Source organism: Opisthocomus hoazin, chromosome 18 (assembly GCF_030867145.1).
Source record: "Opisthocomus hoazin isolate bOpiHoa1 chromosome 18, bOpiHoa1.hap1, whole genome shotgun sequence".
Classification (NCBI taxonomy): domain Eukaryota; kingdom Metazoa; phylum Chordata; class Aves; order Opisthocomiformes; family Opisthocomidae; genus Opisthocomus; species Opisthocomus hoazin.
In genome coordinates, this window is record NC_134431.1 from 10,074,444 (window position 1) to 10,102,013 (window position 27,570).

The following is a 27,570-nucleotide window of genomic DNA, read 5'->3' on the forward strand; positions in this document are numbered from 1 at the left end:
CTGATGAAGACATAATTTCAATAGATTGTTAGTTAAAGAATGCTAAATATTTAGTATAATCTCTTTTTCTCCTTTACATTTTAGGTCAGCAATTTGGCTTCATCACAGTGAGTCTGCCTGCATTCAAAGCTGTTTACCTACAGTAATTTGCTCTGGTTGGAAGTGAACATGTCTCAAGTTCAAATTCAGAATCCTTCTACTGCCCTTGCAGGGAGCCAAATATTGAATAAAAACCCGTCTCTTTCGCAGCCCTTGAGTATTCCTTCTACTGCTAGTTCTTTGCCCTCTGAAAATGCAGGTAGACCTATCCAAAACTCTGCTTTACCCTCTGCATCAGTTACATCCACCAATGCAGCTGCAGGTACGATTGAGTGTCTGTTAATCAGTATCTATGTTCTCAGCATTTATAGTTTGGCATGATACCTTCCTGATGCCTTGCACCTGTAAATACTTAACTAAGTACAGTAGCTTGTAATGCTTTCTCCCTATTGAATGAAATCTGTTTGAGACAGAGAGAAGCATCTAAAAGTGTACAACATTGAATTTTTAAAACATGGCTATCCATCTTTACCACAAGTAGCATGTTTCAAATATAAAAAATGTGTTTGAAATAGTTTGCTTAGTTCTGTCATCTTTAGTTCTTTTGTGACTGATTTAATGACAAATGTATTGTGCTAATAAAATGTAGTAGAGTGAATAAAAGATGATAAATAAAAAAATAATAATAAGGAAAAATGGGAGAAGGAAAAGCAAATTAAATGACATTTTGAAGTTATTCAAAGCAAGCGACCATGTTGAATACTTAGATTTACTCCTTGAAATGTACTGCACAAGAAGCAAGCTAAATGCAGGAGTCTTCTAACTTCGTACTTCTGGCTTGCATTCGAACATTACATTTAATGATGTTATGGTTTAGGCATGCGCATTGCTGGGAATCCCAGAGTTCAGTAGATTGTGGCCAGTTTGGCTAATGAGCAGAGCTGTCCATTCCAGCAGATTTTTATGAGAAGTGGTGTATTGCAGACAACTACGTGCTAAGCCCATGAGACTTTTCTTTTTAATTTAAAGACTGTAGTAGAGTTCATAGCTGCCTGTTCATTTATCTGTTTTTATGTAATCTTTCAGTTCCTTCAAACATGGCAAACCCCAAAGAGAAAACCCCAATGTGTCTTGTGAATGAGTTAGCCCGTTTCAACAAGATCCAGCCTGAGTATAAGCTTTTGAGTGAGCAAGGTCCAGCTCATTCTAAGGTAAATGTCCATATGAGTTCCTTATTGCTGCCGTTCACGCGCTCTCACTTTCATAAGGGGAAAGGCAAAGTGTGTGCTTTTGGTGCAAGATAATATGGAATAATAGAGAGGGATGGGAAGCTCACCCAAGTACCAATGGTAGGGAAGCGGGCAGCTGTTTCATGTGTACTAAAAAGTTGGTTTCCCAAAGTACAGAAAGGTTGAACTTACCCGTTACCTAAAACTACTTACCTTTTTTGAGGAGTTATTTATGTCAGCTCCGTTATGAGATGCTTGGCTTTGACTTTCATTTAATAAAGCAAAGTTTGTCCTTTGCACTCTTTGCTAAAAAAAATTGTATTAAATATGCATGATCTTTATACAGTCATTTTCTAGGATGAAGTTTAGCTTTTGTTCAACATCTTGCCTGTTCTTCAAATTTTCTGTGTTTTTCCTGTGGTGCATTTTAGGATTTTGAGATTAATCCAACCAACTTTGAAAGATTAAAATAGTTTCTTAGTCCAAATTATCCTGTGAGATGCAGGAAGATTTATGGCAATTACATTTCTTTAGGAAAAGTGCTGCATAAGGAGTTGTAGTGCTTTTGTGTCTATGTAGTTGGCAAGGTACAAATCTGTATTTGTTGATATGCCCAGAAGAAGTTCTGCTACTTAAAACTGAGTTGTTCTCTCATGTGCACATCGTAACTGAACGTTGCTTTGCTGTTGCTCTGTTTTGGTTGTAAATAAAACAAACTTTTCTATCCTAATTGCCCGATATTTGGAAAACAAGGATCTTGGTGTATCTTCTTTAATGCCTGAAGTACAGTATGATTAACCAGCGCTGAACTTTTGTCTGTTCTGGAACGGTTACTTTAGCAGAAGAATCTTTAGTTCTCCACAGTGGGCATGTGGGAACGCCTCGGGGAGAGCAGCGTGTGCTACGCACCCCGTATCGCGGCACGTGTGTTACAGTGTGTCAGAATCTCGGTAGTACACAATTCCTTTGGTGTTCTGCTTGTATGCAGAGAGATAGTTTTTCAGGAATACAGCAAACATTCAAGCAGTTTGTGTTACCTCAGAGAACACTGAAGAAGGGAGTTTTAGCATTATTAAACTTATCAGTCCTCATCGAAGTTCTTTATTGTATGAGAACAGAGGTCAAGGCATACAAGGAAAATCAGCCTGGGATGTGTCTACTTAATCTGGCATCATCTCCTTAAGGTGTTTCCTAGAACAGTGTTTGTTGGATGTTAGAGGAATTGCCTTGGAACTGAATAATATTGAGAACTAAAATCTTTTGTCCAAAATGTGTAAGGTCAGCTTCAGTGTGCGAAGGAGGCAAGGTCTGCATTTTAAAAAGTATTGGAATAACATTCAGAACATCTGTTTGCTGGTGTTTCCATTCTGATTGAAATTAAACTTCATTTAATTACCGGGGAGACCTTGGCTTGCTGTTGTCTGATTAATTTGTGAAAATTTAGGGCAATATATATCCTTCCTTAGACCACATACTTAAAAAGAAGTGCCACAGAGCTTTGCTCTGTAATCAAATAGTCTTGTGCTCACCTGTGGGCATGTAGAAGCTTTTATGGTGTGACGTGAACTTATCTTTCTTTGAACTGCTGAAAAATATTGTTTAAAAAAAAAAAACACCACAGTACTAAAGCAAGAATTGAGTGATGTGGAATAAAAAAGTCTGAATTTCAAGGCTGCTGTTCAGAGTAATGTTGGCATACCAGCTATTCATGTAGCTGTCACCTCTATACAGGTGTCTTTTGGGTTTTTAGCCTCTGTGATCTCCTGCAGTATGCAGGATAGTTGCTAGCTACAGTAACTGTGAATTGTGAAATTCTTAGTTCAGTAATCGGGGAAATCCTATCCATGTCCAAAGTGTTTAAAATCTGGAGGTGAGATGGCTGTTGAGGAAAGCTTTGATTACTGTGTTCTCAACTTCTGAATCACTAAAAGACTCATTGTTTTGTGTAAGAGGGTCTAACAAATTATGTGAATTCTGGAGCTGCTTGTAGTAAAATTAACGTTTTCTCTTTTTAAGGTGTTTACAGTGCAACTGACTCTTGGGGATCAGCACTGGGATGCTGAAGGAACTAGCATTAAAAAAGCGCAGCACGCGGCAGCTGCCAAAGCTTTGGAAGGGACAAAATTCCCTAAGCCTACGGCTCGTCCATCTCGTAGTGAAGGCAAGAATCCAGGTAGAAACCACAACAAACTGATGTTAAAAAGAATCAAACAAACAAAAAAACACCTTTCCAGCTTTACTAATTTTAAAGTTGCGTAAGCATGAATAAAAACAATGATTCTGCGTATTGAACAATGACAATTGTCAGGTTTTGTGAGAATATAATCTTGATTTAATCTTTGATTGTTGTAGGCAACATAAAAAAAAAAATCATCCCATTAACAAGTTAAACTATAGGGGTTTTCCATCAAGTCATTCAGGCTTGAAGAACCCACTGTTTAACTTACTGTTTTGTATTGTAGCACTTGATGGAATCCTGGAAAAGATGTTTATCTTACTCTTTAAAAAAAAAAAAACACCTAAGTAAAAAAAATTCAAGCAAAAAAAAACACATGAGGAATTCGGTCACAGCAAAGAATAATCTTTTGCGTGGGCAGATGAATGTGTTTTGTAATTCTGATAGGATAATTCAAAATCTTGACAATAAAGATTTCTGTGGAAATAAAAGTTCAACAACAACAACAAACACACACCCCCCCCAGCTGTTAAATTTGTGTTGAAGGATTGGTTCAGAACTTTGGAATTTGCATCATTTGTACTTCTTTAAAGAGAAATAGATGTTGATTTGTATAAAAGCATTTAAGGTATAGTTAGCTATGTTTGGGGAACTTCTTACTTTGCTAAGATTGCTTTTAAGATATATTTAAAATGTAAGATTAAGGATGAACTAGCTTCACAGCTGCACATGTGATTGTTTTGTATTTAGTCACTTGACTGCAAAGCTATTAGGATAGCATTAGTGTGTTCAACAAAGGTTAAAATTTATCTTTCATGCCACTTATGTTCTGATAGCATCTAAATTCTTTCTTTGGAAAGATTTTGTACAGTCAAGAGTGAAAATACTAGAAGCTAGCAATTACTTATTTTGTCTGTGAATCATTCCAGAATTTCATTTTCTTTCAGCAATTGCCTTATAACAAAACACTGTTACGCTAGGGTACACGCTGATTTTTGAGCCAGTGAGGCCTGTGGTAGAAGAAATGACCGTTTACATGACTGTTCTTCCTCAAATGTGAATATTCAGTGAGTCAGTTCTTCATCTACACAATATCTGCACTGAGAGAAATGTTTATAGCCCTCAGTAGAAATATACCTTCCTTTTGAAAAAGCCAGTTGCAACTTGAAAGTGGAGACTCATAAAAACCCTTCTTAGGTCATTGAGTATAAGAAGAAACGTTTGATCGTTCTCAGTAAACAACAGAAGCAGAAGAAAGGTAGCATGTCTGTTAATTGAATTTAAAAGTATTTTTTGAGAAGACAAATTTTTTCTGCGGACCACATTGTTAGATATGCTGTAAAAATAAATAAATTGATAGCTTTCTAAGTTTAAAACAAAATTAAAAAAAAAACCCACAAAAAAAAGCCCCCAGCAAATTCACTTTTTTGTAATGGGGTTTATCGCAACTGTACTAGGCTGCTAATTTAATATGCATCAAATGGACTTATTTTCTTTGTGTTCATTAGCATTTCTATTGAGAATTCATTCATTGAAGATGCTGCGTATGGCAAAACTTTGAGCTTATTTTTCGCTGCTTTGAGACCACATAAAAGCTCAGATTGTTTCCATTCCTTGTGACAGTTGGACAACTCTATATTCTTTTTTGTTTAGACAGTGTAACCCCCACAGTGGAGTTAAATGCACTTTGCATGAAGCTGGGAAAGAAACCTATGTACAAACCTATCGATCCTTATACGGGGGTGAGATCCACTTATAATTATACTATGAGAGGTGGTACTTATCCTCCACGGTATGTATTGTTTAATTTTTTGGTTTTGCAGTCTCGTATCTTTGAACTTGTATTCTCGTCATCCGAGTGCTTTGATACTTTCTGCTGAAAACTAGCTAAAAATACAACGTCCCTTAAAGAGATATTCAGCTTGAAACATAGCCAGCTTATGAGGCAAAAGGCTTTGATAACTAGACCCCATTAATATCTGTAATTAGTCTTATTTAAGGTTTTTTTTCTTTGGGGTTGGAGGGGGAAGGGGAGGAAGAAGGGAACTGAACCAAATGATGAAGTGTTTTTGAGGGCATTCGGATATAGCCAGCTTCGTGGAGCAAATAGCTAAATATTAGCTAAACATTTCTTGCATTTCCCTTCTGTGTAAAAGCAAAAGGGAAGAAAACAGTTTGATGCTTTTTCTAAAGCTATTTAAATTAAAGCTTCAGTTTAAAGAATTTTATGTGGGCATAGGAGTTGACAATTCAGAACTTACTGGCCTGCCAAGTCTATAAAAGCGTGGTCACCTTGTCTGTCTCTGGTCTAGTTGGTTAGAAATGTGTTCATATTGTAGTACAAGAAATGCTGATACTCTGTTTCAAAGGTCTCTCCCTCTTTCAGACTTTAAATCAAAATTTAGCTTTTTAATACCATTTTAATTGCTTCAGTGCTGAGCCATGGTTGCTGATATCCAAGAGATTCATCCACGTATTCTGTTTACTTTGTAGGCCAAACTCTTTGCCTATGTACATCTCTCTCTTTGCAGGTACTTCTACCCATTTCCCGTTGGGCCCTTACTGTACCAAGTGGAGCTTTCAATCGGCGGGCAGCAGTTTCATGGGAAAGGAAGAACAAGACAAGCTGCTAAGCATGACGCAGCTGCCAAAGCACTGAAAGTTCTACAGAATGAGCCCTTACCTGAGAAACCAGAGGTGGGAATTAATCTTAGTGTTGTAAGCATAAATTGCTAAGATCAGCTGAGATACTGTGTAGATTTTTTTCTGAATTGAGAGGAAGATGACAGTTGGGAAATTTAATTCTATGTAGTAGTATTGACCTACTGGTGTCAATAGAAACACTTTGATTTAAAAACATGAATTTCTATGGAACTAAAGTTTTCCCAAATGAAGTTACACTAATTCTTTTGCTGTCGTATTTTTTCACAGCAATGCTATAGACCTCTGTCAGATATGAGCACTGGAAGCATAGATAGGAACTAATATCTTGTCAGGTACAGATCAAACTTCTGAAGAAGTGTGTAAATGGGCTACTTGCATTCCAGTATGGGCAATATAGAAATCAGACATGGGTTTGCTTTCTGGGCAAAATTCCTACATGATTTTGGAAAGAACCATGGAAGTTCTAGAAGAGCAGAAAGTTCATGGAAGTAGTAAACTCATACACACATTTTTATATCAACATAAGAAGCAAATTTTTATCCCTCCATATATTTATGGCTGCCCAGCACTTTCCATTCCAAGACCCTGTTATTGGTTTTTTCATGCTTTTTTGTTAAGTTGCTTAGGCAGAAGGTCTCATTGTGCGCACATGAGTTACTCAGAGCTCCTGGGGCTGGCTGACTGCGTGCACCCTCTGTGTATGTGCTGGCTGACTGCTTTGGCCAAAGACTACTACGACATGTGTATTCAGTCTTTCCTCTATGGTCTTATTATACTGGTCCTAGTTATGAGGGCTTGACGTTGGAACTAAGAGCAAGACATCTATTGATGTACTCCATGCTGGCATCTAGATTGTGTTGAGGAGGAGGCCATGCAAACAAACCTAGAAGCAAGAGGTGAGGAACTGGAAGCGGAGGTTAGACTGATAAGTTACGATCCAAGGAGCACGCTTGCTGGATACAGAGCCTGGCTATGTGCTGAGAAAGAAGGAAAATGAAGAATTGGGCAAGAAGGTAACAAAGGATCTCAGACCGGGAAAAAAAAGATATCTAGGAACTATCAGGAATGGCAGAGCAAGAGGACTGAGGAAATGTGGTGTGAAGCCATGGGACATTGAGTTAAAACTTCTGAGTGTGTTTGTGAGAAAGAGCATTGCCCAGATAATTAGGCAAAAACACTGTATCTGATGGTTCAGGGAAGAGGCCTCACGGATGGTAGTGGTTCAGGTAACAGAAAGCTGTCCTGGAGGAATGTGGATTACTGAATGATGGTGGCTACTAAGAGTCAAGGGTTTACAAATGCTATTAGGAAGAAGAGAGTGATGCTGGGAATCGAAGCTGAAAGAGTGGAGATGAGTTCTGCGCTGACATCTAGAACTGGTGACAGGGTGAGTGTGGTCAGGGACAAGCTGGAGGTCTTCATGCAGGAGAGATCAAGCCTGAGGGGGATGTTCCCCTTCAGTGCAGGGGAGCCCTGGGTTCCTGAGCGTTCTCGTTCTGTGGCAGTGATGCACAACACACTCTTTCTGCACTCACCCTTGTAAAAATGACTGCTGTCATTGGCCGTGTTTCCAGCTCAGGTAGCAAAGCTCTGCGTGCTTGACCCAAGGAGTTCAACTCCACAGAAAATAATAGGATCACATGTAGCTGAGTTATTTTCTGTCCACTTTTTTAGAAATGCTTCTATACAAGTGACTTTATGAATATTTGTAGAGTTGTGTTTAAAGTTGAGTGATGTGAGGTCTTCAGAGCAAACACTGCAGTTGTCTTTATGTGACCATGTATTCATTTCTGTAGGATGTCTCATTCAGTGCAAGGGGTGTAAATTGAGGGGTGAAGGAAGTAAATCTTCAGAGTCTCCTTTTTCTTTTTTTTTTCTAAGGACATGATAAGGGGAATACAATTGTGAATGATACAAGAGATTGCAAGAAGGGAGAATTATTTTATTAATAAAAAACATTTACGAGCTTGCTGGGAGCAGGCTGAATGCTGTCTTGACCCTGCTACGCTTGTGCTGGGCGAGTCAGTTAAACTTTCAGGAAATACGTATTTTTTGTTTTGTTTTTCTATTTGTTTCACGTGTCTACGAAGTGAACAGTAAGACATGCAGCTATGCTGAAGGAGAGCAATCCTTTGAACAGATAGTACTGTTTTACAATAAGCACTCGGATAAATCAGATCTTAATTTAAAGTTTAGTACTTAAATGCGAAGTTTGTTAATATTTCTGGTTTTCAAATATTGTAGTTATAGGAATGTCTGAGGGAGTTGCTGTTTTTGTAACAGTGTTTTGCACTAGAGAAGATGAAGATCAAATAAGGAAGATTTTACCATGAAGTGATCACTGTTCATTCTTATATTCAGTGAGGAAAGGTCCTGGAAGGACACAGTAGCGTGAGATCATAAGAGATCCTATGAGAATGCGCGTACACAATGGAGGCAAACTAAGGTTTCACAAGCAGATGTAATCCTGATACTTCCTACCTGTCATTTGATGTTGCCATTAATTTTCCTTTTAAATGTAATTATTTTGTGTATCCCATTTGTGTGTGTGCGTGTATGTGCAAACAGAATATGCTGAAGCTTGAACTCTCATTTTTTTGGTTGTGGTTTTTTATAATTTTGTGACTTATTTAATTATTATTTTTATTTTACAAATTTTTGAATTTACAAGATTTTACTCTTGTATTTTTAAATTAGAAAATACTCAGTGCTTAACAAGAAATCATGGAATAAAATCATTAGACTTTCAGGGTAAAAATGACCATTTCCCACACCTTCTCAGACTGCAAATCTAGAAGCAACTGGCAGGAGAAAAATCTCATACTAGCTCTCAGCTGGACAAAGCCCTGCCTGAACAACCCAATTTCATTTTAAAGTCTGCTCTGCTTTGAGTGGGTGGCTGCAGTGGGCTGGAAGGGTCCTTTTGAGGTCTCCTAAATTAGTCTGGAATTAAGACATACTGACAAAGTTGCAGTACGGGGTTATTTTGCATATTCAAAGACAGAGATGATAAAGCATCGATTTAAAGCTTAGAAAACATAGAAAGCTATGCTTTCTAGCACAATTCTTAGAAGTGCTAACTTTTGCCTGAAAAATACTAAAACCAGAATTGCTTCTATGTTGTTTTGCCAATTTATTTGGTAAATATCAGCTGCTCTTTATACCCTTAACATGGAAGAAACTAGTGGAACCGATAGCTGTGTTGGAATCAATGCAGTTCTCAGCAGCAGCTCCACTGGGTTTCATGTTTGCTTATAGGTGCATGCCGGAGGAGTTCCTAGAAAAGGGCGAGTCCTCATTAAAGGAGTATATGACTTTTGCAATTTGCTTGGGAGTTTTTGAATCTGTCGCTTTTGTTTCCTTTTGTGACTGTTTTTCTCACTTGTTAGAGATGGATTTGAGCAATTTGATGAAAGCTAAGAGTAGTGAATGCTTATATTCATGGTCTTGTTCCGATTTAGAGGCATAGATTCCTTGGAGAGTTTAGCCTATGCGCACATGCAAGCTACTTTAAAAGCAGACTTTATAGATCATCCACCTTGAGGTGTGTAGGAAAAGAGAAAGAGGGAGAGGGTATGTGTATGATTATTTTTGATTTATAAAATAAATTGGTCTAGAACTCAAGTGAAGGCAAAATAATTGGTAAAATACCTGCAGGCTGTTAATTGTTATTTTGCTATAAATTTACTCTTTTTAGGTAAAGGTCTTGAAGAAAAGTACCAGTGGTTTACACCACGTAAACAGACTTGGAATATGTCAAGAATATGCACCATAATATAGCAAATAATTCCATACTGTTTATTTGTATATAAGGATATTAAATGGGAAAAGTCTAATCCAATAAAGAGAAGTCCTGGTCGTCTTCGCAAGGAAAAATGTCAGAATTTGAAAAACTAGAATGTATCTGAAATAACAAGGAGGGGAAAAATATTTGTAACTAAAGTGATTGTGCTAACGTTTTGACAGTAAAGGTAGTGACAGAACATTCCTAGAGATGCTGGCAGTAAACGTGCTGTAGCACCTAGACCATAATAAAATAAGACCTTGGTAGTTCAGATATTTGGGGGGGGGGGGGGGGGGGGGGGGAGGTAAAAGATGCTATTCCTTTTGAACTTACCCATTGCATTTGAAATAGGTTTTAGAATATGATGATCAAGACTTTTGATTCCTGTACTCAATCTTGGGTTTGCCAATTTTTACCTGCGTTGTGCCTTCTGCTGAGGTATAGTATGGTTCCTCCAGTGCAGGTGGTGCCCCCACGTTTCTCGTGCAGTCAGACGCAGGGTGTATCTGCCTCACCCCTGCAGGAGCAGTGCCATCGTGGGGGCTCGGTTTTCGCAGACGTGGAGATTGCTCTATGTTACACCTCCACGCAGAGGTTGGAGACTGGCTGTAGTAATGGGATGGCGAGTGTGCTCTTCTGAAATGTTTGCAACTCGAACCTGAAATACGAGATCGACCCATAAGAGCAGTGTGAAATTTGATGGGACAGCGGGAGGAGTGAAAACCACAGACTAATTTTACTAATATTTATTTCTAAGATGGGAAGAGGCTGCTTTAAGGGGTGAAAAAAAAGAAAAAAATTCCTTCATGTTTTAATCTAACTTGTTAGTACCGGCCATTGGGGATGCTCAAAACTAGTTTTAATCAATGAGAGCTCTCTAGCATATTTCTGCTGCTCCAATAAAATATTTAAATCATTTTTGTTACCTGGTTGCATAACTAGTATTGTGGCATGATATAATTGGTGAAATTGTTGCTGTTTATCATAATATTTCCGATAGCATTGCTGGACACTTAGTCTTAAAATTTCTCTGTTGCTGTTACCGTGCCTCTTAGTTCATGTTGATCCCAACATCAGTGAAGACATTTTTGGAATCACAATCAAAATTTTACCTGGAGATACGTAGAAGTGCCTGTAGGTAAGCTTCACCTGGCACTGCTGTCCTCCTAGCAGGTGTAAGTTCTCAGAGATGTACACCATTTGATTTAAGGCAAGTTCCTGATAGTATGTGCTTCAGGTGAGAAAGAAACCTGTAGATGAAGCGCTTACAAGGGAGCATGTTAAGACAGGACTATGCCAGGGCCGAATTAGCCATCCTGTATTCACATTGGTCCCATTCTCAGAATCTTCATTTTTCCTGCCCTTTCTCTTATCTGATACTGTCTTAGTGCTTTTGGTACAAACGTCCAATCAGTATATGAAAATTGTATTTCATAAAGGTACTTCCATTTGGAAATCAGTTCATTTAACACTTCAGTTTGTTTTCTATAAGTCATTTTTTAAACCTATTGGCCCTTATTCCATTTGTTCTTTCCTGTAACGAGCACATGAAAATATGAAGGTTTGCTAGCTTTTACACATACACCTTAAATGAGCTTCTTAAGTTTCCATTCTGTAGTACGTGTGCTGCATTTCTACACATTCACGTAAAATGGCAGTAAAGGTTAGACTACTTAAAATTTTTGAGAGTTCAGTAAACTGGTTGGATGGATAAAATTCAATTTAATAGGATCTTTATTTTAAATAGAGTATGCTTCTTTTAGGTTAACGGAAAAGAACCAGATGATGAAAATCTCAATAAATCTGAAATAAGCCAAGTTTTTGAGATTGCACTTAAAAGGAACTTGCCTGTGAATTTTGAGGTATGTTTATTTTACAAGCTCTAGATTTGTTTTTGTTAGAACATTAAGGGTACACATTAAGTTGAGTATCTTCTAGATAACCCAGACAACTGACTTTTAACATATCTTGTTAGTTGTGAAAACACTTTTACCTGTGACAGTCACCCTGATTGTCTCGGAGTTTATATGGCAAAGTGAAGAAAAAAGAAAAATCCACCTGTTCACAAATTCATGTGCTAAAATCATAACATGAGTGAACAGCTATGCTGTGGTTGTCTGTGCAATCTTTTTTCCAAGCTTTTTGAAAAAAACAGTATTACAGTGAAGAAACAAAACACAACCCTACATTAATGGTTAGAACATTGAAGGGCAGAGTCGAGGCAAAAGAGTATAGCTCACTCTGAAAGACATTTATGGAAGTATTTGCTTAATTAAGCGCTGATGTGGACTACCCGCAAGTTGCAGAATCTCACGAATAGGTTTCTTTTCTTGCCATGAGGTGACCTCATGTGCATCTTACTTTCCTTTCCCTTTGGCCTGGCTGCTTGCTGCCTCTTTGCCCCTCCTTGATCGTTTCAGTTGTCGTAGTCAATACCTTCCATAGGAGCATCTCTGTTTCACTCAAATATTAATTTATCATGCTGCTTTCCTGAGCTGGCAGAGTAACATTTCAGTCAACTATCTGAATTATTATAGTAAGAAAACGCAATTGTGTGTAACTAAATTGCTTCTAAAACTGTTCTATGAAATTTTACATGAAGCTTGCAATTATTGCAGATTATCCCGAGTATCACTGGTAAGAATATACTGCCACAGAAAGCCACTTGTGGGTGGAAGTTCTTAATTCGTTCTTTTTGACTTCATGGATATTTTGAAGTACAATGTGTTATGAATGGAGTTAAAAGACTAAATCTTTAGTAGGCAGCTATCTCTCAAATGTCTCCAGAATTCTTGATTTCTGAACTAAAATGCTGGATCCTAAAGAACTGCTTTTTCTGTAATGTTCTGTTACTGTAACATGATGTATTTAATGAGGTGATGTTAACTGTGGGGAAGTACACACTGATGAAATAGAACAATTATATTTTAATATTGAAATAGTAAGTCACTAGGTTAAATAAGATGGGCTAATGACTTTTATATATAAATACTGTTACTGCTTGCTGCACCTGATCTTTTTAAAGTATATGTTTGTTGGGGTGGGACTATGTTATTAGAGTGAGTATGATTTACATCTCTACTTTCTGGATTGTATAAGAATCTAAAATCTCTTTATCCGTAGTTCTTGAGAGAAGCTTGCTATAAACAATGTGCCCTACCATTTTTAATAAGTGTTTATCACGCTTTCACTCAGTTTTTCCCTCTGAAACAGGTGACCAAGGAAAGTGGTCCTCCCCATATGAAGAGCTTTGTAACCAAGGTGTCAGTTGGAGAATTCATGGGTGAAGGTGAAGGAAAGAGCAAGAAGATCTCAAAGAAAAATGCTGCCATAGCAGTCCTAGAGGAACTGAAAAAATTGCCACCCCTGCCTACGGTTGAGAAAATGAAGCCACGAATCAAAAAGAAAACAAAATCAATAGTGAAGGTAAGAGGCAGATTGGAAACCTGACTGCTATAAATAATTATCAGATGAGAGGTGTTTCTGAGCTAATTATAAGCACTCTTCAACTGCTAAACATTTGTCAGCTGTCCAGTACTACAAATGAAATGATATTTTGCTCTCAATCTAAATGGGGTTCTGACACCACTTGTGCAACAGTTATCAGTATGTTCAGGATGAAAGAGAAACCCTGTAAAAGAATGAGTGGCACATAAAAATCAAGCTCTGACTTTCAGGCCTTAGACTTTACACTTTAGGGTTTTACATGATTTTGCTTGTACAAATTCTCCTGCAAGCCTGTCCCTCCTAACAGAGCAGGATTAGAACTTGTAAAACTATTACCAGTGGTTATATGTGGTCAACTGTGACAGCAGAGCCAAATAAATTGAGTGTTTCTCTTTGGCTGTGACAGTGTTTCATTAAGCAACTTTTATTTCAGTGGTTTTAAATTCTAGAGATGAATGAAGTCAGTGGCAGGCTGCATTTTGTCTATTAAAGCAAACATTCACAAATTTTGGCTTATTTCCTAAACATTGTTCTACATAGCTGCAAACAAGTCCAGAATATGGTCAAGGAATGAATCCCATTAGCAGACTTGCCCAGATACAGCAGGCCAAGAAAGAGAAGGAACCAGAGTACATGCTCATCACAGAACGTGGTCTTCCAAGGCGCAGGGAGTTTGTTATGCAGGTTTGTATGTTAATTTGAGAAAATAGTTGCATGGCTGTGATGTCGTCTTTTTTTTTTTTTTTTGGCCTATGATAATCAGGTTGTCATGATGGTATACAAAGTTATGGGATTACAGCCAAATTTCTGTGACTAGTGTGCTACATTCAAGGAAGATAAAGGTTCAAGAAAAGTGATCTGAATCATGTTAAAAAAAATTGCAGCAGTCTATGTTGTAACTACCTAATGTTTTAATTAACAGGAATATTAATAGTCTTGTTAAGAGATACTGAGCTTCTTGTGTTTGATAATATAGGATTTATGGCATGAACCTGGGTATCCTTCATTTCCTCCTTCCTCTGAGTTTTTGTGTGTTGCTTTAGAGTGCAGGGCTTTCTGCACTCTGTGTTGCAAATCCCAGTAGCATAGTATTATTTTTAATACTGAGTATCTACTAGCCTCTAATAAGTAAGTGATTTTCCAGACCCCTCTCCTATCCTGACCAAGACAGGAAAGTTAGTTGGTTTTTCTCCCTGTCACTTCAGCTTGGAAAATTTATTCCTACTCTGATACCAGTTTTGAGCATTTAGGCAGCTGCAAAGGTGAGATGATGAAATATAGTTGTTTGTGTGACTTCTGTTTGGGTTTTTTTGTGCTTGGAGGCCAATGATCATTGATAATAAATGACACCTTGCTTAGGAGAAGGATCACTTGAACTATTTTGTGACTTATGGTGTGCTTGAGATCATTTATAAGTTAATCCTCATGCTACTGTTTAAGAATTGATTTGGTTTTTTCTTCCTCTCTCGACCAGGTGAAAGTTGGTGTACACACAGCCGAAGGAATGGGCACAAACAAAAAAGTTGCTAAACGCAACGCAGCTGAAAATATGTTGGAAATTTTAGGTTTCAAAGTCCCTCAACCTCAACCTCCAAAGCCAGCATTAAAGACAGAAGAGAAGGTAAGAGTCTTTAAGAATCAACCACTGTTTAATACTGCAGCAAAAGATGAGTTGAAGCAAGAGCAGCTTTGCAAGGCAGTAACAATGTAGTAAATTCATGCTTTCTGCCTTAGCTAGGAAGCAGGTGTATTGAGGTGATTGTTCTCAAAATAATTTTAGATACCTTAAGGGTTCAGTTTTGCAAGTAAATCAAAGTCTCATCAGAAGGCTAAATGAATGTATTTCTTCTTTGTAGAGTGGCTTAGAACCTATGATAATTGGTGTATTGACCTTAGAAACTTGCAGACGTGTAGGCTGTAGGACTGTGTGGTAGCAATAGTTTTGCATAGCCTTACCACCTACTGCAGTCCAAAGTTTGTGACAGGTCTCTGGTGGGTCTCTTAGCAGGGAAAAAGCCTTGCATTCTCCTGTTGATTCAGCAGATGTTACCAGGGAGTTCAAATAGCAAGTCTGGCTTTAGACACGTACATGCGCTCATTTGTGTCCAGTATGTTGTCCTCAGTAATACCAGTAACTAATCTTAGTTTAACTGGCTTTATTATGGTATCTAGTTCTCTGTATCTGTGTTCTTATTACTGCTTCACTGGTCTGTAGATAGTTTTAGTCATTCAGTGAATAAGAATCACTGAACTTGTCTTTTCTTGGTGGCTGTGTAATAACTGAGGTTTCTGAATAACAGATTTACAGATTTTTCAGTAAAATTTTGACTAGGCAGATCACCTACATCTTGAAAACTTTAAAACTCGTGGGGAAAAAAAAGTTTAGAAAGGATATTGTGTGTTTGGCTTTTTTCTTTTTATTTTTAAGACACCAGTGAAGAAACCAGGTGATGGAAGAAAAGTAACCTTCTTTGAGCCAGGCTCTGAAGAGACTTCAACTAGTAAGTAACCTTACTGAAAGAAGCATGGTCCTGTTGGCATGGTGTGAGTGTGTGTGTGTGTGTGTGTAAGATATGTTTCTCAGTGCCTTCAGTAGTGTCATTTAACACACTGTAATAGGTACAGGTGTGCTACTGCTGGCTTGCAAACTAAGTCTGCCCCTTGGGAGGGCTTTGTTCAAATCGCAAAGAGCTTATTCCTCCCAAGTCTTACAGTCTTCAGCTTACTTGGCCACCTGCTCGAGGAAGGGAGTAGATGGCTGGGCCAAAAGCGTGTGTGTGCTAATGGGTCAGTCGAGCACTTGGTGGAGGTGCAACTGCTGCTACCTGCAGTGTCTGGGCTTGTCTTGCTTTGGTCTGGGGCATCTTGGGACAGGCTTTAATCTGTGTCTAGCGCTTTCTAGGACAAGAATGAATGTTCAGGACCAAGCTTGGTTCTGATCCAGGGAGCAGACTCCTTCAACAAATAGTAGGAGTGAAGTGGGGGCAATTTCTGTGGGGGAGAAGGTAAGGGGAGGAGGAGAGATCAGCCTCTTTGGCTCAGCAGAACATTTGTCTGGTGTGCTGTCACAGTGAGGATGGGAACAGATTCCTTGGGAAAAGGGTTGGGGTTTCTGCCACCTGGGAATAACCTTCTGGATTTGGAAGAATAGTTGCAGGTTAGAAGACCGCCCCACAAATGTCACTCTAAGCCCAGGGCAGAGTAGCACTGGGAGGGTGGTGCTGAATTTGTTGAGGCAGAGTTAGCTGTGTTAAGTTTGGCCGTATCACCTCACAGATGCTGAGGGAACAACTGCAATATGTTGAAGACTCTTCCTGGGATGAAGATGAGAAAGGGTGTCAGTACTAATCGAAATTGGTCTTCCCAAAGCAGAGTTGGAGAAGGGAGGAATGGCCTTCTAGTACACAACAACCTCTTTGTCTGTGCTTGGTCTCTGACGACTGAGAGCAAGGAGCTGTGCCTGCATTTACTTCAGACAGTTGATGGTTATGGTGGTCAGATCCACAGGTGACTGGCTGGAGCAAAAATAAACCCCAAACCTGACCACTAAGTACACAGGCGCTGGCGTTCTCTAATGTGAACTGTTGGGAGGAGTCCTTAGGGGAAGTTTGTCACAAAGTATTTCAGTTCTGGGTAGTATGTTTGAGGTGCTTAATGGGTTTAAGTATAATTTTGTTGTTTAATTTATAAATAGTTGGAATTGACTTGGGCTTTACTAACCTTTTCTTGGCCCGTAAGATCTTAGGTAAACTTCCTGACTTCTTATTCAAACTGCCATCCCTGCTTTCTTCCATCCACAAATTTTGTCTTTCATCCTTAGACTTGAAACAGCTCAGTCGTGCTGAACTTTATTTATCACTTCTGCTATAATACTGACTCCTCTGTTTATTTCAGTGACACTGTCTTCCCCACCTTTCTTGAGCACACCTCTGTAATTTTCCTCTACAGTTCTGTGTATGTGTGTTCTCCACAAAAAGCTGTTCTTATCCCTCTTAAATTTAACTTATGATATAATGTCAATAAATTGCTATCAATTGACCATGTTTGATATTTGCTGTAAATAGTCATTCTTTCTTCTTCATACTGTGCTAGCATTACATTTAACCTTACCTAACTGTTTACATTTTCATAATATACAGTTTAAGCTTTGTGGACTATCTGCCACTGTCTTTACAATATTTAACAGTGGCTCTGGCCATGCTGTGATTTCATTATTCGCTCCTACAGTCTAAATGATTAAGTAAAAACTTTTGAAATCAAAAGATTTATCTAGAATGTGGTTGCTGGTGTCTGTAAGCTTGGCTAACCTGGAGGAACTGCTCCCGGAGGTAGAGGAGCTCCTTTTGGCAGAAGCAGGTGTTGCACTGAATCATTCATTCCATAAGCAAACTCTGTCTTGATGATGCTGAATCTCTGACCCACCAAAGGCGAATCAAGCTCACTAAAAAAAAAAAGGTTCAAATTACTTTTGAAACACTAACAAACTTAAAGTGGCTTTTGATGCCTTTATATGCCTTCACGTCCCCGCAGAAGGCCTCAGAGAAACAGCTAGCATCTGTTCAGTATGTACCTCTCTCTTCTCAGGTAATAAAGAAGATGAGTTTAGGATGCCTTATCTCAGCCATCAGCAGCTTCCTGCGGGAATCCTTCCCATGGTCCCTGAGGTTGCACAGGCTGTCGGAGCCAACCAAGGACACCACACCAAAGAGTTCAACAGGGCAGCCCCAAATCCTGCCAAGGCTACAGTAACAGCAATGATTGCTAGAGAGCTATTGTACGGTGGTACTTCTCCTACTGCTGAGACCATATTAAAGAATAACAACTCATCAGGCCACGTACCCCACGGACCACTCGCTAGGCCCTCAGAGCAGCTGGACTATCTTTCCAATGTTCAAGGAATCCAGGTAAATGTTCAGCTTTGCAAGATTTCTTCCAAAGCTATCTAAACTGCTCCAACCTGTTGTTTGTTCGAGAGCTTTTTAGTTCTGCTGGTGACTGATGTATTCTGAGGCTGCTTCTTAAGCTGAAATTCATGTAAATGTTTTACTTTACCTATGAAAAGTGCTGAATTTCACAGCTTTTTTTTAATTTAGTTTTCAAATGTGCATTTCTATACTGCATCCTCAGCCTTAATTCAGCACTATTCTGAAGTCTTGGAAAAATAAAACTGAAAGTACCGTTTTCTGAAAATTGTCGTGATGTGGGAACGTAGTATGAACTTGAACTTGGCTGATCTGAAATCAGTTTTTTTGAACAATCTTTCATACACTGACATTTGCTGTAAGCTGTACATTTTCTTCTGTTTGGTCCCTTTAATCAGAATTGCATGTAAGTTCCTATATTAATATGTTAAAGGAGCTCACTGGATTAAAAAGTATAATTAGGGAAAGTCTTAAATGCAGATGATAGCTATGATCAGAATAAAGGTCCCAGCAACAATCATTATTAAGCAGCCACTTTTATTCAGAAAGCTTGCAGAGTTCTCACGATTACTAAAAAACATTGCAAGTGAAGTCCGACTTCAAAGTAAATGGTTCTACTGCCTGACAAAATCATCAAAAGTAAGGCTCAGCTTTGTATATGGGCAAATAATCTATAGCAATTGTGATATGTTTCCTGTACTTGGTTAACTGAAAAGAACTAAATCCTTCTCTTCTCTTCAGGTTGAATATAAAGACTTTCCAAAAAATAACAAGAACGAGTTTGTATCTCTTATAAACTGTTCCTCTCAGCCACCACTGATCAGTCATGGGATTGGAAAGGATGTAGAATCTTGCCACGATATGGTATGATGAACATTGCTGAATGCTTGCTCTTTGGCCTTCAGTGAACTAAGGGATGCAGCGGATAGACCAAGGTTTCATATTACTGCTGGATAGCAATGAGTTAAATGCTGTACAATTCCCTGGCTAATTTTTGTCTAACGTTTCACAGGTTGCTGGAATAATTGATTAATAATATCAGAATCTATTCTAAATAACCTTTAAAATGCTTAATATGTGCTCACAGTTTTGGTCTACGAAAAATGCATTTGCTTTATCTTGATATTATTTGCATGAGCACACATTAAAGAAAATGTCTTAAAAGGCTTAAAAGGAACTTTTAAAACATAAGAGCATATCAGCTTATTTTCTGGAACAGAATGGGCTGATACCTACTTCATTGGTAACGTGAACCCAGGTACTGCGGTTCCCAGACTTTCTTCTGGAATGGAATCCAAAATAGAAGAAATGCAGTTCACCATTAGATAGCAGGAGATACTCTAAATCTGTTCAGCTCCCTTTATAAAGATCTTTCATTAACAGTAGCTGAAATATTTCTTTGTGAGACAATGAGTCTTCTAGACTGTGAACTGTAAGGGACTTTGTCTATAAAAGACGTTACATATTGCTACCAATATGTACACAGTCTACTGTAATTTGAAGAGAGTTGTGTTCTTTGGGTACCCAGTGATGGCCTGAGTACAGACTGCAGATTCAAGTAATAGTTTGCAGTATGTAAATACGCTTAGGAAAACCTGATCTTACTGATTTTTATACTAAAGAAATTTGCAATTATTTTCTAATGGCTGTAATTTGATACAGATTTCTTTGATCTTAGTCACTTCATTTTGGCATTTTCATACCCATCTCTACACCCTGCTGTATAGAGCCCCTGTAAGAGTTAAGCATGCGAGTCAGTGCGGTAGGTAGAAGGGAAAAGCACAGCCAGTTGGGAGCTGGAGCATTGCGAGTGGGCCAACATGAGAGCCTTCCTCTGTTCAGATATTCAGCTTGCACTAACGTGTGTGGCGTAACTAATCAGGGATATTCTGAAAAGGTGCACCTGAAACTGATCTCAATAAAGTGAATTTTTTGTTCAGTTCTCAAAGGAGGTGACTGACTTTTGCATTAGCCATATCCCATTGACTCTTCTTTCAAACAGTCACGCGTGCCCTGTCAGCATTGTATTTTTGATTCCTGTGTAACTCCGTTTTCTTTTTCTTCAAAGGACTTTTTGGTTCTGTGTATTTTGAAGTCCTTTGTCTTAAGCTCTGGATGTTTCAGCCATTATTAATTTAGTATCTTTTTCCTTGATATTAATACCACTGTTGAATTAATTTTCCCCATTGCTAAAACAAATGCAATGGGAATCCCCTAGCCACAGCACCATTGTATTGTTTAACGTAGCAAGATAAACTTCTACACCATTGCATTTTTTTCACCATAATTGTGCATCTTAAAAATTGTATTGCCAAAAATTAGAATATTTACTTTGTTTTAAGTGAGTCCCGCTTTCACTAAACCAGTGAAATGGACTCAGGTGGAATTGCTGAATGCTCTCTCTCTTCTTTAGGCTGCATTGAATATTTTAAAGTTGCTGTCTGAGTTGGACCAACAAACCACAGAGATGCCAAGAACAGGAAATGGACCAATGTCTGTGTGAGTGTGACCCATTGACTTTCCCTTGCGTTAATGGAAACCTCTAACCCTATGATGTTCTGTAAACAAATAAAATGTGAGGGTTTTTTTCTTTGCCAGAAAAGTTAAAATCCCAAGGGCTGTTACCTCCTTCAGAAGGACGAGAGGGTAGGTTTTATGATCAAGCTTGTTATTTTTGTGTGTCAAATGCAAATTACTAAGCAGGGGCAAGTGGATAAAATGTAATGGCTGTGATCCCTCTGCTTAAACTATTTGTTTACGTGTATTTGTAAATAGTGTGACTTTTCAGTGTGTTTAAGTGTTAAAGCTGCTCCTCTCTTTCTAGAAAATCTTCTGTATGTAAAATGTAAACAATGTATAGGTTTCATAGCTTGCTTTCAGTAAAAACATGGAGGGGTTGCAAATTACTCCCTTTGACCAGAAAAAAGAAAAGGTTTAGCCTCTCATTTAGATAATAAGCTGTCCAAATGGTGGAATTAACAAGGTGCTAATTGGTTAAAAATGGGGGCCAGTTACATGGAAACAAATTGCTGTATGCACCTCAGATTCTTTGTATCCAATTTAGAAGCATCTTACTGGTGGCAATAGTGTTTTATCTCCGAAGTAACAGGTGTTTCCTCATTTGTAGATGTGTGAAACAAGAAATGGAAAGTGACCCTCTTCTCAAACCGGCTAACTCAAACACTTTGGGACAAACACTGGACAGCACTGCCTAAAAAAGGCTTTTGACTGGACCCAAACCTGAAAGCACCAGAGAAAATCAAATGCTTCCTATTAATGTAACCTAACTGTTTTAGAGTGCTACAGTCTTTACAACCTACTGTAGTGTCTAAATCATAACCGTTGCTTTTTCTTCAAACAGTGATAAATTTTTGGTTTCATGATGTTGTTTTGATTGAAATGACACTATAAATTTTTCATTTAAAAGTTTCTTAATTGTATCTAGAACAATAGCACAGTTTAGAAACTTTGTCTTCTGAGACTGACATGTTATCTGTGAACTAACTCGGGAAGATCATATCCATGTATGTGGTTATTTTGTTTTTATTGAAATAGCAGAGTTTCACTGGAAACAAATTGTGTGCCCACCATTTTAAGAAGTCCAGTATTTTTGCAAACCTAGCTTAATTATCCAGCGGTTGAATGAATTAAAACACTTTAGGAATTTTAAACTTTGTTTGATCATTTTTGGTTAATTTCTAGTTTTCTTGAGGGGGGGGTAGGGGAACTCGAATGCGATGTGACTTTAAATGATCTCTGATCGATGTTTTAACGATTGTGTGTATAGATGGCACACAGCTCACTACATTACAGGATATGATCTCAGTGTAGTGCGTATAAAACTGCAGATTGATTTTCCTTGAGTGCTTTATACTGTTTAATTACATCTCCATGTAGGGCTGAAAAAAATTACCTATGTTTATATATAAACTGTGTTGCTTTTGATGTTGTGTTATTGCGCACCAAACTGTGCGCAATAAAGTTTTTTGCATATGGTCCAGGTAAAGCACGATAGCCTTGCAAGTTAAGTACTGCTTCAGTTCATTGTTTACGCTGGAATTTTTTCTCCCCATGGAATGTAAGTAAAACGTAGTGTTTGTCACCAATAAATGGTAATACTAAATTTTTTTTTGGTTAATTTATTCTTGTATGCCACTACAGGGGCTGCTTTTTTATAGGATTTGTAATGCTTGTGATATAGTACGGGCAGTATTGTAAAGCTATGGAGTAACTGTACAATGGTTATCAATTACATATAAATAACTACTATTTAGTAATGTGGAGGATGTGGAAACCTAGCAAGAGCAAGGAAATTCAAAAGTAGTGTGGGTACATTTTGTTATTTGTGCCACAGTGTGTTAGTGCAACTGTATTAATGGGAGCTTAAACTAAAGTTATGATTATGACAAGAAACCTGGCACAGCAGGTTGGTATGATTTCAAAGTTTAAGTCTCTACTTTTAAGTTTCCTTGTTTGCTTGTAATTTGAGTCGTAACCTTGCCTTGCACTTAGTAATTTGGGGGGGGAGGGGGGTAGTACTTTCGAAACAAAACTTTCCCTCTAGCAACAAAAACTGGCACCGTAGACTGACACATGACAGTGTGTCACTTGGATGTGAACTGCGTTCGGTGTGTACTTACCTGGCAATCTGCAGCAGCACTTCCTCAACTCCTCTTCGCAGCACATGTAGTAACTCTTGTCCTAGAAAGCAGTTACTGCATATGCTGTCTCTCAAAGCTAAATGTCTCGGCCATTTTTATTTGTGTTATCAAAAGCAATTGGGCCACATTAACTGCATACCAAATTCTATTCAATCACGTTGGTTGTGATCATTATAAGCGAGAAAACATTGTAAAGTTTTTTGGGTTTTTTTTTTTTTACATTTGTAGAACTAAAATGCTGTACATTTAAAAATTAAAAGAAACTTGCTAGGCTGAGGCTTGGTATTGCAAATTCTTACAACTTGGAAACTACTTACCAAACAATTTATATTGGAAAACAGATACCACACTGACAGCGGTGTACATGGTCTCCCTGCCTTTGTCCACTGTTACTTAGGAGTTTTCTCTTTGGATGGGTCTAGAGCCTGTTCTTCTGACTGGTTTGCAGCATTCATTTGTTGATAATGCTGTGCTTCATAGGAACCAGAATTAAGGTACTTTGCCACAGATACCTCTGTTTCAATACTCTTAAATGCATCTGTCATTTTAGAGGTGCTGTGTAAGAGAAGGTTCTTTTGTCAAAGACCTTGTGATCACAGCCTCATGACGGAAGACTTCAGGTCACTATGTGGATTCTCTAGGTAAGCCAAAGTGACTTCTAGATAAAAGTGTGTTTTTTCTAGAGCACTACAGTCACTTGCTTTTTCTGTTTTCTCCTCCGTGCTTGATGCAGCAAAGGCTAGGAGGAATGATTACATATTATATGTGATCACCTGAACGCTTTACATGACACTTCTGTTCAACGGATATTAAAATCTTCAACAAAGAATACAAATACAAGAAAACCCAGGTGAAGGTGAAATTCTCTGACTGCAGCAGTCTAGCAGGCTAGTACTGTTATAAAGGATGCATTTCTAAGTGCTAGCAAAGTGCTGTCTCGAGACACCTCACCTTCTTGGATTCTTTCTTTGAACTTCTCACTTTTGTTTTTGGTCTTAAGAAGCCATTCAGCTGCAAGTGAATGAGCTGGAGCTTCCAAATATGAGCATCAGTGCACCTTAGCTTGGGCTTCAAGCTACACATTTCAGTAATGATCCCTTTATAGAAAATATAAGTATAGGGTCTGTTCCAGAATTTCATTCTCATATTCGGGTCTGAATTGGTTAGGGTTGTTCTCCCACAAGTGGATTTTACCTTCTCCCCGTTATGTTAATTGACTCCGCTTAAATTACCACAAATGTTTTAGTAAATTAATGCATTTTCTCCTATGCTTCCCCAAAAGTATTTGACAATATGGCAGTACTAATCTGAGTGTTCCAGAACCTGCTGTACATTTAGTAAATTGTGAAATTTTGCACTCAGAATATTCAGTTCAGCTACAGAGAACTTTCCTTTCATCACTTTCAAATGGGAGTAAGGAAAACAACGTATTTAGTCCGATCTATGGAGCTCATAACTATTGTGGTAACAGCAACTGAGATAGTGATCGCATTTCTTTTCAGAATTTACCACGTTATGATCTCAGCCTCTTAAATCATATAGTCAGTGTTCTGCATGTAGAGCTGCCCTCAGGCCACTGCTCCGAAGTACAGAGGAAGGAGGTCTGATCCCAAGGGGCTTCCACTCCGGATTTAGTAACTTGTAACTGGACGATTCCTGAGGAGCAGGTCACTGGGGGACAGGAGATGTGGTGTGGCAGATCGAGTCACTGACTTTCAGTGCATTTTAGTCTTGCTCATTTGGACCTTTCTTAATGGCTGCCCACCCTGCTTCCAAATGCGGAGCATACAGGCTCAAAGGAAGTAGCCAGGGAGTTTGGAAGCCAGATTCTGGAAATACTTATGTTCATTTTCCAGTAGTTCAGCTTGTAAATAAGATCAGCAGAGACCAGACAGTGTAGGTAATACATTTTCCTTCACCAAAGAAAATGTCCTGTCTGCCTGTACTCCCTCACATGTCTTGACTTTGACAGACTCCAGTCGTCTTGTTGTTGTTTTCTGGTACTGGAAAGGAAGCACTCATTACTGCTTTCTCAGATTTCAAAGCCTTCAGATGACATCTAAATTCTAGCAGCTTTTGCATTGCTTTCCGTCAAGCCTCTTCTTACAAGTATACAGCTGCACTTCATAGTGGCTCTTGTCAAAAGAATGATGCTGTGCCACTGTTCTTTGAAGCGCTGCAGTCAAATGTCTCATCGTAACGCCCCATGTAAGGGCCTGAAGAGTGGCTTTGTAGATGTGCTGCATATGAAACCTGACAAATTAAACCTTTTCCTGTGCTGTGTTACCAAGCTTAAAGACTGCTGCTCCAGTCTTCTAGTTTAAGTAACAAGCTGTGCTCTGGAGTTGGTGTACAAGGAAGGCAGTCCATGTTCATCCAGGGATTTTGGAGCATTATCTGCTTTCTTGAATGGGTCAGTTTGCTATCCTTGAGACAGAAACGTGCATCACATGCAAGTTAAAGGGGAATAATGAAAATTGGTCGGGGAATTTTTTTAAAGCAGAATATTTTATTTGTTAGTAGGAAGTCCTGATACCCCAAAGGAAGAAACACGACTTTTTATGATCCATCATTCTTGGTTTCAGGATGGAGATCTTAAAGAAAAGAAGGATTTATGCAAAATTTATTTTTGGGAATGCTGACCTGTAGGATAGCTAAAATGTGCCTACAGAACGAGAAGCAGCGTGCATTCACTGCCATACCTGTTTGTTCCATAACATTAAAGTACAATCCCATAATTTGTTGTTGGTTTGTTTTAGGGCATAGACAGCTGGTATTTCCTTAGGATAAATCCTGTCTTGAAGTACTCAGCTGGGGATTCTGGAGTCAGCAGGGTAACTACCCTTGTTCTCAATTCTCTGGCCAAATTTTAGTAGCATACAACAGAGTTAAATGTAGCTGTACTTGGAGTTGCAATTATTGTATTACCTAAGGATCAAACCAAAATTCTGTTCTAACCCACTGATCAAAGTTAAAAATAGTTTTATTCTGTCATAATGTATAAAGACAAATGGTGCAAGTTCCAAAAGTGCCTGTGAGAAGGGATAGGGCATGTGTATACTGCTTCACTAGTCATCTTTTGAGAAACAACCATGTAACTGTTTGCTGCTTTTATTTCAAAAGTCTGCAGATAGAAACCAACAGAATAAGTGCAAATCAATGTAATATCTTCCTTAACGGCTTCTATATTTAAGTCATTTTATTTAGACAACTCCTGTGTTCAAGCTCAGACAAAGAAATGCTGCTCCAGAGGTGGTTACAAATCTGAAAATACTCAACTTCATCTCTGTGGCTGTGACATGCTGTGTTGCTTCCCTTTATCTGCTGATTGGATACATACACTTATTTACTACCCAGGAACTTCTGAGCAAGAACCTGAACATCCCATGGAAGGAGGCTGGGGAAAAAACTAAGTTGTTAGAGCAAATCAAAATATCTAGGGGATTCACTTAATCTCTGGATTAGAATTGAATAAAAGCATACAAATGGTGAATAATACTTATCCATGAGTGTATTTTATTCTCTGACAAAACAAATTATTTTGTATACCACTAGCAGTATCCTAATGCAACAAAACTGTATTTGATTGAAAATGGAAAAAAATAGTGCTTTTAAACTTTACTCATTCTCCCACTTCCAATTTCACAGTATTTTTTTTAGCCAGGTACTAATAGAGGATGTTTTAGATTTTAAATGTCCCATTAGTGATGCAGAAAACATTCTTCACTGAATGTGCTTTTAATACTTTCATCCTCTGCTACCATCCTTTCATTTATCTTTACTATTTCCAGCCCAAAGATAGTCTCTTATGTTTAAATGCTCCCCCCCTTCAGAAGGGAGATCAATGCTCCCAAAGAAGGCAATCCCAACCCTGTGTTAAGGGACAAAACCTCTGATAAATTTCATGTCAACGTCCAAATGCAAAATCTGTTTGGGGGCAACTGGGCATCTCTAAAGACACAGATCTGTAGACAGTAGATCACAGTAGGGATAAATATTGGGGTTTGATTGTATTGCTTTCATTGTTGTATTCACACAGTAGCTTGGTTTTAACTGACGATTTAGCTCTTGCCTAGAAAAAACAATTGGGAAAGGAAGGCATCACTGGAAAAATAAATCCATTAGTAGTTTGTCATAAATAAGATTCAGCATAACTTTCATACAAACTGCTGCTACATTTGCATAAAAAGTCTGTAAATTCCCTTTAAAGCTTAAGTAGATACAGAGAAGCTTATGTATTAAAATGTTGAGCCACCAAGTTACTTTAGTAATTAAAGTGGATAAAAACTTGAAGAAAATGTGCTGCTTCAAACTCACAAAGGCTAAATACATTTAAATAAGTGTCTCTAAGCATTCTTAGCAATAACTGTTGTGCTTTCTCTCATACTGTACTAACTTCAAAGGTAACTGGTGTTTTCGGTGAGTGTTTTAACTTTTTGTATTTCCATGTGCTAAAGCGCTGATGTAGAAATCCAATGCTGATTTTTACTTAAAAGAAAAAAATGTTAAGAGCTCTTACTGTCTAACCCCTCTCCATTCTGCTTGTCCGTAATTGTATGCAGATAGGGAAGATGTACGTAGATTAAAGTGATGCTTAAACTGGGTCAAATGCAGACCTCTTGTCATTCATCAGTCAGCTGGATATAAC

General features: G+C 38.3%; 1 protein-coding gene across 7 annotated transcripts in view; it reads left to right on the forward strand.

Moving 5' to 3' along the window:
- Nucleotides 1–26,420, forward strand: part of STAU1 (staufen double-stranded RNA binding protein 1) — a 36,833-nt gene extending 10,413 nt beyond the window's left edge. For 2 of the 7 annotated variants that reach the window (XM_075438989.1, XM_075438990.1), the window contains 15 exons: nucleotides 85–361; nucleotides 1,126–1,250; nucleotides 3,285–3,441; nucleotides 5,098–5,236; nucleotides 5,976–6,141; nucleotides 11,656–11,754; nucleotides 13,088–13,318; nucleotides 13,880–14,023; nucleotides 14,814–14,960; nucleotides 15,768–15,840; nucleotides 17,924–18,243; nucleotides 19,003–19,125; nucleotides 20,675–20,760; nucleotides 20,860–20,907; nucleotides 21,389–26,420. In XM_075438989.1, coding sequence (XP_075295104.1) covers nucleotides 169–361; nucleotides 1,126–1,250; nucleotides 3,285–3,441; nucleotides 5,098–5,236; nucleotides 5,976–6,141; nucleotides 11,656–11,754; nucleotides 13,088–13,318; nucleotides 13,880–14,023; nucleotides 14,814–14,960; nucleotides 15,768–15,840; nucleotides 17,924–18,243; nucleotides 19,003–19,125; nucleotides 20,675–20,760; nucleotides 20,860–20,907; nucleotides 21,389–21,476 — 2,139 coding nt within the window. In that variant the 5' untranslated portion in view covers nucleotides 85–168 and the 3' untranslated portion in view covers nucleotides 21,477–26,420. The remainder of the gene's footprint in view (nucleotides 1–84; nucleotides 362–1,125; nucleotides 1,251–3,284; nucleotides 3,442–5,097; nucleotides 5,237–5,975; nucleotides 6,142–11,655; nucleotides 11,755–13,087; nucleotides 13,319–13,879; nucleotides 14,024–14,813; nucleotides 14,961–15,767; nucleotides 15,841–17,923; nucleotides 18,244–19,002; nucleotides 19,126–20,674; nucleotides 20,761–20,859; nucleotides 20,908–21,388) is intronic. The other 5 variants (XM_075438991.1, XM_075438992.1, XM_075438993.1 and 2 more) reach the window with 5 other exon arrangements.
- Nucleotides 26,421–27,570: the final 1,150 nt, after the last annotated feature.